The 13,730-nt window shown below is 55.5% G+C and overlaps 1 protein-coding gene across 2 annotated transcripts in view; it reads left to right on the top strand.

Annotated features, from left to right (window-relative positions):
• lrrc24 (leucine rich repeat containing 24) overlaps positions 1-9,561 on the top strand; it is a 144,530-nt gene extending 134,969 nt beyond the window's left edge. For both annotated transcript variants that reach the window (XM_072508023.1, XM_072508025.1), the window contains exon 5: positions 2,006-9,561. In XM_072508023.1, coding sequence (XP_072364124.1) covers positions 2,006-3,063 — 1,058 coding nt within the window. In that variant the 3' untranslated portion in view covers positions 3,064-9,561. The remainder of the gene's footprint in view (positions 1-2,005) is intronic.
• Positions 9,562-13,730: the final 4,169 nt, after the last annotated feature.

The following is a 13,730-nucleotide window of genomic DNA, read 5'->3' as shown; positions in this document are numbered from 1 at the left end:
CCAGACACTGTGAGAGACGGGCATTATTTACAGTGAATCCACACACTGTGAGAGACAGGGGGTTATTTACAGAGATATCCACATGGTGTGAGAGACAGGGGGTTATTTACAGTGATATTCACATGGTGTGAGATCAGGAGGGTATTTACAGTGATAGCCACATGGTGTGAGAGACATGGTTATTTACAGTGATATCCACATGGTGTGAGATCAGGAGGGTATTTACAGTGATATCCACATGGTGTGAGAGACAGGGGGTTATTTACAGTGATATCCACATGGTGTGAGAGACAGGGTTATTTACAGTGATATCCACATGGTGTGAGAGACAGGCGGGTATTTACAGTGATATCCACATGGTGTGAGAGACAGGGTTATTTACAGTGATATCCACATGGTGTGAGATCAGGAGGGTATTTACAGTGATATCCACATGGTGTGAGAGACAGGGGGTTATTTACAGTGATATCCACATGGTGTGAGAGACAGGATTATTTATAGTGATATCCACATGGTGTGAGATCAGGATGGTATTTACAGTGATATCCACATAGTATGAGAGACAGGGGGGTATTTACAGTGATATCGACATGGTGTGAGAGACAGGGGGTTATTTACAGTGATATCCACATGGTGTGAGAGACAGGGGGGTATTTACAGTGATATCCACACACTGTGAGAGACAGGGGGTTATTTACAATGATATCCACATGGTGTGAGAGACAGGGGGTTATTTACAGTGATATCCACACATGGTGAGAGACAGGGGGTTATTTACAGTGATATCCACATGATGTGAGATCAGGAGGGTATTTACAGTGATATCCACATGGTGTGAGAGACAGGGTTATTTACAGTGATATCCACATGGTGTGAGAGACAGGGGGTTATTTACAGTGATATCCACATGGTGTGAGAGACAGGGGGTTATTTACAGTGATATCCACATGGTGTGAGAGACAGGGTTATTTACAGTGATATCCACATGGTGTGAGAGACAGGGTTATTTACAGTGATATCCACATGGTGTGAGGGACAGGGGATTATTTACAGTGATATCCACACACTGTGAGAGACGGGGGTTATTTACAGTGATATCCACACACTGTGAGAGACAGGGGGTTATTTACAGTGATATCCACACACTGTGAGAGACGGGGGTTATTTACAGTGATATCCACATGGTGTGAGAGATGGGGGTTAATTACAGTGATATCCACATGGTGTGAGAGACAGGTGGTTAATTACAGTGATATCCACACATCGTGAGGGGTTCAGGGGAGGGGTCACTCGGGTTCAGGGGAGAGGTTACTGGGGTTCAGGGTGGAGTTGCTAGAGTTTAGTGTGTGGTTGCTAGGATTCCAGGGACATGTTGTTGGATGTCGGGGGAGAGGCTGTGAGAGTTCAGGATGGGACTGCTCGGGTTCAGGGTTCAGGGATAGGGTTAGGTTTAGGGGGGGGAACTTTCTAGGGGGGTTTGAGAAGGGCTTTCGAGTGTTGGGCGAGAGGTCGATAGGGTTCACCGGCGGGACACTAGGGTTTGGGGAGGGGTCGCTCGGGTCTGGGGAGGGGTCGCTCGGGTTTGGGGAGGGGTCGCTAGGGTTCGGGGTGGGGTCGGGGAGAAGTCAGTATGTTCGGGGAGGGTTTGCTAAGGTTGCCTGGTATAGAGGTCGATATGCACTTGGATTATTGTACTCAGCTCTGGGATAGGACATCAGGAAAAGGTTTATTGACCTTGGAGAGGGTGCAGCATCTATTCGCCAGAGTGATATCAGCACTATAATGTTTGTCAGTCTTTTGTTTAATTGATTCTTTGTCAGGATGTGGCTGTCGCTGGGTAGGCCGGAATTTATTGCCCGTTCCTAGATTATGAGGAGAGGTTGGAGAGTGTTGTATTCCCCGGAGTAGGGATGATTAAGGGATGATTGAATTGAGGTGTTTAAGACGATTACAGAACACCAGTTGTGGGATGATGAAGAGTTTGACCGTTTCCATTTCTCTCTAGGGAATCCGTGGAGATGTGACTGTGTACTGCACTGGCTGAGAGGCTGGATCATTCGGGAAGGCCACAGGCTGTTGCTGGGCAAGAGGATTCTCTGTGCTGAGCCTCCACGCTTGTTTGGCCAGAGCTTGCTGGACATCCCCGGGAACAGTCTGGTCTGCATCCCTCCAGCGGTGCAACTTGACCGCAGTGATGTGGCGAGTCGCCTGGGAGGCGACCTGCGCGTGACCTGCCGAGCCTCCGGCTACCCACAGCCGGTGGTGGGCTGGAGGAAGGTGAGTGACACCAGGATGGTGCTGGGCCGCCTCCAGTCGGCAACCAGGTCCTCGGGCCCTCCAGGCCCGGGGGCTTTCGAGAGGCCGGGCGGTGAGGGTCAACCGCGGAGCAGCCTGGTCCCTCCCGGTGATGGTGGGACACTGATCCTGCGCAATGTGACGGCTTCCCACGCCGGCAGGTACGAGTGTGAGGCCAGTAACCCCGGTGGGAGGGCCACCGCAACCTTTGACCTTTCGGTCAACCTGTCAAGCCGGGGCCGGCCCCGCCGCCCTCTGCGGCCGGCCCCTGGTCTGAGTCACGAGCCGCTGTACGAGAGTGTGGACAGCATGGACTTCACGGCCCTGGGCACTGCCACCCAGACTGGCATCGCCGCCGGCATCTCGCTGCTGGCCCTCGTCGCCCTTCTCCTGGTGGTGGTGATCTGTCGGAAACAAGGCAAACAGAGGAAGGCAGAGCAGGAGGAGAGGGCGGAAATGGAGGGGAGCGGCCTGTACCTTAACGACTACTCTGATGGACCCACCACCTTCGCCCAGCTGGAGGAATACCGAGACGCCACAGGCCACGAGATGTTCGTCATCGACAGGAGCAAGAGAGACTTCTGCACCTACAAAGACACGGCCGAGCTTGGCAAACTGCTCCAGGTGGGGCCTCTCCAGGACCAGGCCACCCAGACAGCTGAGGCCATGGCCGAGGCTGACCGGTCACACAGCCTAGACGGCGGGGCGGTTTTCGAGAATCGCAGCGTGGTGTTCCAGCAGGAGGTCAAGTACGAAATCCACTGCTGAAAGGGGAAGGCAGGTGACGGAACGATCTGGACGAACTTTGCTCCTGGTTGGGACTGTGCACAGAATCCAGGCCGACATTCCCGGTGCAGTAGTGAGGGAGTGCCGCACTGTCGGGCATGCTGCAATTCGGATGTGACCGTAAACCCAGGCCCTGGGGGTGTAAAGGATCCCGTGGTGCTACTCAAAGAGGAGCAGGGGGAGTTACCTCCTGGCCAACATTTACCCCTCAGTCTGCAGATTGTCTGGGTCGTTTATCACTTATCACATCGCTACTGGTGAGATCTTGCAGGGCACAAAGGGGCTGCCACGTTACAACGGTGACCCCACCTCTGAAGCACTCAGTTGGCTGTGGGGAGCATTGGGGATATTGTGAGGTGGTGATTGGCGCTGTATAAATGTACGTCTGAGCTTTTGCCTTTGGGAAGGTTGATGTAACATCCCGTCACTCGCCCAGAGAGGGCCAGACCGACGCTGGGACCCCCAACACCGAGGCGGTCAGGGGAATTTACCGGGGAGGAAATGAATGATCAAAGGGAAAATAAAAAGAGGGAGGGGAGAGAGAGAGAACGTTTAAGTGGGAAGCAGAGGCGGAGGTACTGGAACGAAGCAGAAAGTGTGGGGGGCAGACCCGATCGATAGCAAGGGAAGGGTGTGAGAGTAACAATGTGAGGAGGAGAGAATGTGGGAATATATTCCTGTACGCACACAGGCATCTCATTTCCCAGTTTATTGTGTTCGTTCTCTGGGTATCGGCATCGCTGGAGAATTCCACATTTATTCCTGTTTTGCTGAGATATTGGGCCAGGACAGACTTTGATCAAGTGAGAGGGACATTGATGAGTCAGTCGGTGTGACACTGAAGTCAGCTGTGGAGCAGACGGGGTAGACGATATTCGTGTAGGCGGGTTCTAGTCCTTTACAATGTCGCAGAGGGGGATGACAGTAAACGCAAGATAGATTTATCTACAAGCCTTTGCAATGGTCAGCATAACTCAGCATCTACCAGCGGCACAGCGGCGCAGTGGTTAGCACTGCTGCCTCACGCCGCCAAGGACCCAGGTTCAATCCCGGCCCCGGGTCACTGCCCGTGTGGAGTTTGCACATTCTCCCCGTGTTTGCGTGGGTTTCGCCCCCACAACCCAGAGATGTGCAGGGTGGGTGGATTGGACACGCTAACTTGCCCCTTAATTGGAAAAGTTAAAAAATAACTCAGCACCTCACTCCCGGTGTAACCCTAACTGGGAGGATTTACCTCACCAGGCCCTGATCTGCGCCTGCGTCTAATTTTTGCTCATGACCATCCTCAGGTGGTTGGCCTCCTTCCCCTACCTGGGGAGTTTGTACTGCATGGGTCCCACTGGAAGATCAATGACAGCTTCCCCGTGGTCCTCGTGGAGGGTATGGCTCCCTTCCACAACATTTCAGTCCTTGAACTCGTTCTCGGTGACGCAGTGACTCACGAGGAAGGCTCCCGGGACAATCACCGATGTATGTTGAGTTCATTGGGTGGGGCCTGGGTGTGGGTGCCTGCCCACTGAGATTGCGTCGGGAGGGCGAAATGAGGCAGGGTGACAATGGGGTGACAATCACTGCCGAGCGTTGCCGGGATGTGTGAGAGTTGGGTGGGAGAGGGACGACTGGACTTGCTTCCTAAAACCCCGGTGAACTGCTGACCCTTCACAGATGGTGTGAACTGATAAACTGGTGGGTGAGGGGGAGTGGGCAGTGGTGACCGGGAGGGCTGTTAATGTCTGTAAGACAGTCGATGAGGGGAGGTAGGGGAGGGGAGGGGAGGTCAAAAAAAGGAAGAGATTGCAATTGTGAGCATTTTATGAAATTTCATAACGAAACCTCACCCAATCCCATCCCTCTCTTCCCACTCCCCGTCCCTCCTCCCTCCCCTCCGCTCCCCCATATTCACCTCTATCCCCTCGACCCTTCACCTTCTCTGCCCCTCTGTGTCCCTCCTGTGGTAAACCACTGTTACACCTGTATTAGGTGATGTACGGTAGGCCCTGTACTACAGGTTCGCCGGTAGTCCCTGCCTGCTGGCTCCGCCCAGGAGGCGGGGTATAAATATGCGTGTCCTCCAGCCAGCAGCGATTTCGCCAGCTGCTGTGGGAGGCCACACATCTGATAGCAATAAAGCCTCAGTTGGATTCAACTATCGTCTTTTGTCCAATTGATCGTGCCTCAATTTATTGCTATCAGTTTCTACGGATGGACCTCCGTATCAAACCGGATCGCCTGCAGCTGGATCCGCACTCAAGCGACGCCAGAAAGGACTTCCAGCACTGGCTAGCTGGCTAGCTTGCCTGGAAGCGTATATCAACGCGGCACCGACCCCTGTTCCGGAGGCTCAGGAGATTCAGATTTTATAGTCCAGGTTGAGCTCCAAAGTCTTTCCGCTAATGCAGGACGCGACGAACTACGCCAAAGCCATGACTCTACTCAAGGACAACTACGCACAGAAGACGAACACGCTCTTCGCCAGGCACGCACTCGCCACTCGCTCTCAACTCCCTGGTGAGTCTATAGAAGACTTCTGGCGGGCCTGAATCCCACTAGCCCGGGACTGTGACTGTCAGGCCGTTACGGCCACCGAACACTCAGACCTCCTTATGCGGGACGCTTTTGTGACTGGAATTGGGTCAGATCTCATACGCCAGCGACTCCTAGAAGGGGCCTCGTGACCTCGCAGAGACTAAAACGCTAGCACTCTCCTTGACGGTCGCCCTGCGCAACGTCCAGTCCCACACACCCAGCCGCGCGGCCCACCCCTCCTATGCTTTGTGGACCCCACAGACAGCCGCCCCAGCGGGGGCGCTGCCCACCCAATACGCCTGCGCTGCACGCCAGCCAGCGATCCCCGGGGGCCCCCGTGCTATTTCTGTGGCCAACAGAAGCACATCCGCCAACGCTGCCCGGCCCGCACTGCCCTTTGTAAAGCCTGCGGGAAGAAGGGCCACTTTGCCGCGGTGTGCCAGGCCCGCTCAGTAGCCGCTATCGCCCCCACCCCCCTCGGTCACGGACAGTGGGTGCCGCCATCCCCCCCCTCAGACCGCGTGCGGCCAGTGGGTGCCGTCATCTTCCCCTCCGCGCAACACTTGCATTTCATGGGCGCCAACATCTTGTTCCACCCCCGCAACGTGCGTTCCGTGGTCGCCGCCATTTTGTAACTCTCAAGATCTTCGGGCGCCGCCATCTTGTCTACCCCTCAGCACATGGGCACCACCAGCGTTCCAGGACCCGGGCTCACCAGCCGCCTCATTACCCGATGACCAACCAAAACTCGCCTCCATGTCAATCGACCAGTCTCGTCCGCATAACCTGACCAACGCATCCACCAGCGTGAAAGTCGACGGACATGTAACCTCCTGCCTGCTGGACTCCGAGAGCATCGAAAGCTTCATGCACCCGGATATGGTAAGGCGCTGCTCCCTCACGATACACCCCGCCAACCAAAGAAATCTCCCTGGCCTCCGGATCCCATTGCGTAGCGATCCAGGGGTACTGCACGGTCACGCTCACGGTCCAGGGCATAGGATTCAGCGGCTTCCGCCTCTACGTCCTCCCTAACCTCTGTGCTGCACTAATCCTCGGCCTGGACTTCCAGTGCAACCTCCAGAGCCTAACCCTGAAATTTGGCGGCCCCTTACCACCCCTTACTGTGTGCGGCCTCGCGACCCTAAAGGTCGACCCACCTTCCCTCTTTGCCAATCTAACTCCAGATTGCAAACCCGTCGCCACCAGGAGCAGACGGTACAGCACCCAGGACAAGACCTTCATCAGGTCCGAAGTCCAGCGGCTGCTTCGGGAAGGCATCATCGAGGCCAGCAACAGCCCCTGGAGAGCCCAAGTGGTAGTAGTTAAAACTGGGGAGAAACACCGAATGGACATGGACTACGGCCAGACCATCAACCGGTACACGCAGCTCGACGCGTACCCCCTCCCACGCATATCTGACATGGTTAACCAGATTGCGCAGTACCGGGTCTTCTCAACAGTAGACCTGAAATCCGCCTACCACCAGCTCCCCATCTGTAAATCGGACCGTCCATACACTGCCTTCGAGGCAGACGGCCGCTTATAGGGTCCCCTTCGGCGTCACAAACGGGGTCTCGGTCTTCCAAAGGGTGATGGACCGAATGGTCGACCGGTATGGGTTGCGGGCCACCTTTCCGTACCTAGACAACGTCCCCATCTGCGGCCATGATCAGCAGGACCATGACGCCAACCTTGCTAAATTTCTCCGCACCGCTACTCTCCTAAACCTCACTTTCAACAAGGAGAAGTGTGTGTTCCGCACGAACCGCTTAGCCATCCTCGGCTATGTGGTCCAGAACGGAGTTCTGGGGCCCGATCCCGACCGCATGCGCCCCCTCATGGAGCTCCCCCTCCCCCACTACCCCAAGGCCCTCAAACGCTGCCTGGGATTCTTTTCGTATTACGCACAGTGGTTTCCAATCTATGCCGACAAGGCCCGCCCACTCATACAGTCCACTCATTTCCCCCTGACGGCCGAGGCTCAACAGGCTTTCGCCCGGATCAGAGCTGATATTGCCAAGGCCACAATGCACGCTGTAGACGAAACACTTCCTTTCCAAGTAGAAAGCGACGCATCGGACGTCGCCCTTGCCGCCACCCTCAATCAGGCAGGCAGGCCCGTGGCATTCTTTTCCCGCACCCTTCATGCCTCAGAAATTCGGCACTCATCCATCGAAAAGGAGGCCCAAGCTATCGTTGAAGCTGTGCGGCATTGGAGGCATTACCTGGCCGGCAGGAGATTCACTCTCCGCACTGACCAATGGTCGGTTGCCTTCATGTTCAACAACACACAGCGGGGCAAGATCAAAAATGATAAAATCTTGCGGTGGAGAATCGAGCTCTCCACCTATAATTACGAGATTATGTATCGCCCCGGTAAACTCAACGAGCTCCCAGACGCCCTATCCCGAGGTACATGTGCCAGCACACAGGTAGACCGAATTCGGGGCCTGCACGACAGCCTTTGTCACCCAGGAGTCACACGGTTGTACCACTTCATTAAGGCACAAAATCTGCCCTACTCCGTCGAGGAAGTACGGACAGTCACCAGGGGCTGCCAGGTCTGTGCGGAGTGCAAGCCGCACTTCTACCGGCCGGACCGCGCGCGCCTGGTGAAGGCCTCTCGCCCCTTTGAACGCCTCAGCGTGGACTTCAAAGGCCCCCTCCCCTCCACCAACCATCACACATATTTTCTCAGTGTGATCGACGAATACTCCAGATTCCCCTTTGCCATCCCATGCCCCGACATAAAGTCTGCCACCGTCATTAAAGCCCTCAACACAATCTTCACTCTGTTCGGTTCCCCGCCTACATCCGCAGTGACAGGGGATCCTCATTCATGAGTGATGAGCTGCGTCAGTTCCTGCTCAGCAGGGGTATCGCCTCCAGCAGGACAGCAAGCTATAACCCCCGGGGAAACGGGCAAGTAGAACGGGAGAACGGGACGGTATGGAGGGCCGTCCAGCTGGCCCGACAGTCAAGAAACCTCCCGGCCTCCCGCTGGCAGGAGAAACCTCCCGGCCTCCACAAGGCGGACCCGTTGGTGGAGAGGGTGTACTTGCTCCACGCAAACCCCCAGTACGCCTACGTGGCGTACCCCGACGGCCGCCAGGATACCGTCTCCCTCAGGGACCTGGCACCAGCAGGTTCCACACACACACCCGCTCCATCCCCGGCGCCACCCTCCCCTCCCCCGTCGCTCCCAACAGCACCCCACCCCCCACAGGACCATCCGTCCCCCCCTGCCCAGGCCCGACGATGAAGGGGATTTCGGCACGCTCCCGGAGTCACCATCGACCAGATCAGCACCAACATTGCCGACACCACTGCGTCGCTCCCAGAGGAACATCAAGGCCCCGGACCGACTAAACCTCTGACCGGTCCACCGGACATCAAAGGACATTTGTTTACTCAAATCTTGTAAATAGTAACTTTTGTAAGGGCCCCGAAGAATCCAGCACGAGTTTTAAGGATACAAAATAATAAAGTTTATTTACTATAACAATATATACATAGCAGTAGCAGTAACTTCCCTTGCTACCTTCTCCTTCCTGCTGGTTCCTGGACTGGCCAGCTTATTTATAGTAGGAGTTTCTCCACCCCCCTCATTGGGGAAGTTCATACTCCCATAGGATTGTGGGATAATCATTAGTCCCCAGCCAATCGTCAGTAGGCAGGTTATAACAGTAACTCATTGTTGTATATAGTTATCCACCATCCCCGCCGGACTCAATTTTTAACAGGGGGTGAATGTGGTAAATAAATCACTGTTACACCTGTATTAGGTGATGTAAGGTAGGACCTGTACTATAGGTTCGCCGGTAGTCCCTGCCTGCTGGCTCCGCCCAGGAGGCGGGGTATAAATATGCGTGTCCTCCAGCCAGCAGCCATTTCGCCAGCTGCTGTGGGAGGCCACACATCTGATAGCAATAAAGCCTCAGTTGGATTCAACTATTGTATTTGTCCAATTGATCGTGCCTCACCTCCTCTCTCAGTCTCCTCCCCATTCTGTCTTCCTCCTCCTCTCCCTCACCCCCTCTCCTCCACTTCCCCCTGCCTTACTCTCCCCGGCTGCACCATCCCACCTCCCTCCACCCACTTTCTCTGCCCCCCCCTCCACTCGTCTCTTCCTTTGTCTGTCACCCTCCTTTCCTCCCCGCCCTGAATTCTACCCTCCTAACCACATCTCTTCCCTCGCACCCCCTCGATCGCCTCCCATTTAGAGAATCATAGAATTTACAGTGCAGAAGGAGACCATTCGGCCCATCGAATCTACACCAGCCCTTGGAAAGAGCACTCTACTTAAGCCCTATCCCCGTAAGCCCACCTAACCTTTGGATACTAAGGGTCAATTTATCATGGCCAATCCACCTAACCTGCACATCTTTGGACTGTGGGTATTGTACAGGGAATGTGATTTAACGAGAAGTTTGACACTGATATGTTTGTCTGTTTTGAATGTTCTGCTGTCTGGTCCATCAAAGCCCGGAAATGGCCACAAACACAACGACACAATATACAAACCGAAGAAGGTTCTCTTGATCACGCTCACGCCCACACCTCACGCCTTAGAGCTGGAGCTTACAGCCGGACCTCGCCCTCACACCCATACAAATACAGCAGGACAGGTACTTTATAAATACTAATACCTCAGACCCCAAAACACACAGTTGACACATGACACCACACACACACACACACTCGACGCACACACACTCGGCGCACACACACACACACTCGACGCACACACACTCGACGCACACACACACACACACACGACACACACACACACACTCGACGCACACACACTCGACGCACACACACACACACACACACACTCGACGCACACACTCGACGCACACACACTCGACGCACACACACTCGACACACACACACACACACACACACACTCGACGCACACACACTCGGCGCACACACACACACACTCGACACACACACACTCGACGCACACACACACACGACGCACACACACTCGACGCACACACACACTCGACGCACACACACTCGACGCACACACACACACTCGACGCACACACTCGACGCACACACACTCGACACACACACACTCGACGCACACACACTCGACGCGCACACACACTCGACACACACACACACACTCGACACACACACACTCGACACACACACACACTCGACACACACACACTCGACACACACACACACACACCCACTCGACGCACACACTCGACACACGCACACTCGACACACACACACACTCGACGCACACACTCGACGCACACACACTCGACGCACACACACTCGACGCACACACACTCGACGCACACACACACTCGACACACACACACACACACACACTCGACACACACACACACACACACACACACTAGACACACACACACTCGACACACACACACTCGACACACACACACACACTCGACACACGCACACTCGACACACGCACACTCGACGCACACACACTCGACACACACACACACACCCACTCGACGCATGCACACTCGATACACGCACACTCGACACACGCACACTCGACGCACACACACTCGACGCACACACACTCGACGCACACACACTCGACGCACACACACTCGACACACACACACTCGACACACACACACTCGATGCACACACACTCGACACACAGACACTCGACGCACACACACTCGATGCACACACACTCGACACACGCACACTCGACACACGCACACTCGACACACACACACTCGATGCACACACACTCGACGCACACACACCCGACACACGCACACTCGACACACGCACACTCGACACACACACTCGATGCACACACACTCGACACACACACACTCGACACACACACACTCGACACACACACACACTCGACACACACACTCGACACACACACACTCGACACACACACACGCGACACACACACATTCGACACACACACACACCCACTCGACGCACGCACACTCGACACACGCACACTCGACACACGCACACTCGACGCACACACACTCGACGCACACACACTCGACGCACACACACTCGACGCACACACACTCGACGCACACACACTCGACGCACACACACTCGACACACACACACTCGACACACACACTCGATGCACACACACTCGACACACAGACACTCGACGCACACACACTCGACACATGCACACTCGACACACGGACACTCGGCGCACACACACTCGACGCACACACACTCGACGCACACATACTCGACGCACACACTCGACACACACACACTCTATGCACACACACTCGACACACGCACACTCGACACACGCACACTCGACGCACACACACTCGATGCACGCACACTCAACGCACACACACTCGACACACGCACACTCGACACACGCACACTCGACACACACACTCGATGCACACACACTCGACGCACACACACTCGACGCACACACACTCGACGCACACACACTCGACGCACACACTCGACGCACACACACTCGACGCACACACACTCGACGCACACACACTCGACGCACACACACTCGACACACACACACTCGACGCATACACTAAACACACACATTCGACGCACACACACTCGACGCACACACACTCGACGCACACACACACACACCCACTCGACGCACACACTCGACGCAAACACACTCGATGCACACACACTCGACGCACACACACTCGACGCACACACACTCGACGCACACACACTCGACACACACACACACACACACCCACTCGACGCACACCCACTCGACGCACACACACTCGACGCACACACACTCGACGCACACACACTCGACGCACACACACTCGACGCACACACACTAGACACACACACTCGACGCACACACACTCGACGCACACACACTCGACGCACACCCACTCGACACACACACACACACACACACTCGACGCACACACACACACACCCACTCGACGCACACACACTCGACACACACACACTCGACACACACACACACACACACCCACTCGACGCACACACAAACACACCCACTCGACGCACACACACTCGACACACGCACACTCGACACACACACACACACACTCGACACACACACACACTCGACACACACACACTCGACACACACACACACACCCACTCGACGCACACACACTCGACACACACACACTCGACGCACACACACTCGACGCACACACACTCGACGCACACACACTAGACACACACACTCGACGCACACACACTCGACGCACACACACTCGACGCACACCCACTCGACACACACACACACACACCCACTCGACGCAGACACACACACCCACTCGACACACACACCCACTCGACGCACACACACTCGACACACACACACTCGACGCACACACACACACCCACTCGACGCACACACACTCGACGCACACACACTCGACGCACACACACTCGACGCACACACACTCGACGCACACACTCGACGCACACACACTCGACGCACACACACTCGACGCACACCCACTCGACACACACACACACACACCCACTCGACGCACACACACTCGACACACGCACACTCGACACACGCACACTCGACACACACACACACTCGACACACACACACACTCGATGCACACACACTCGACGCACACACACTCGACGCACACACACTCGACGCACACCCACTCGACACACACACACACACCCACTCGACGCACACACACACACACCCACTCGACGCACACACACTCGACACACACACACACACACACGCACTCGACGCACACACACACACACCCACTCGATGCACACACACTCGACACACACACTCGACGCACACACACACACACCCACTCGACGCACACCCACTCGACACACGCACACTCGACACACACACACTCGACACACACACACTCGACACACACACACACTCGACACACACACACACTCGACACACACACACTTGACACACACACACGCGACACACACACACACACCCACTCGACGCACACACTCGACACACGCACACTCGACACACGCACACTCGACACACACACACTCGACACACACACACTCGATACATGCACACTCGACACACGCACACTCGACACACACTCGACGCACACACTCGACGCACACACACT

The sequence above is a fragment of the Scyliorhinus torazame genome, chromosome 6 (genome assembly GCF_047496885.1).
Source record: "Scyliorhinus torazame isolate Kashiwa2021f chromosome 6, sScyTor2.1, whole genome shotgun sequence".
Taxonomy (NCBI): Eukaryota; Metazoa; Chordata; class Chondrichthyes; order Carcharhiniformes; family Scyliorhinidae; genus Scyliorhinus; species Scyliorhinus torazame.
This window is presented reverse-complemented; position numbering and strand designations above follow the sequence as displayed.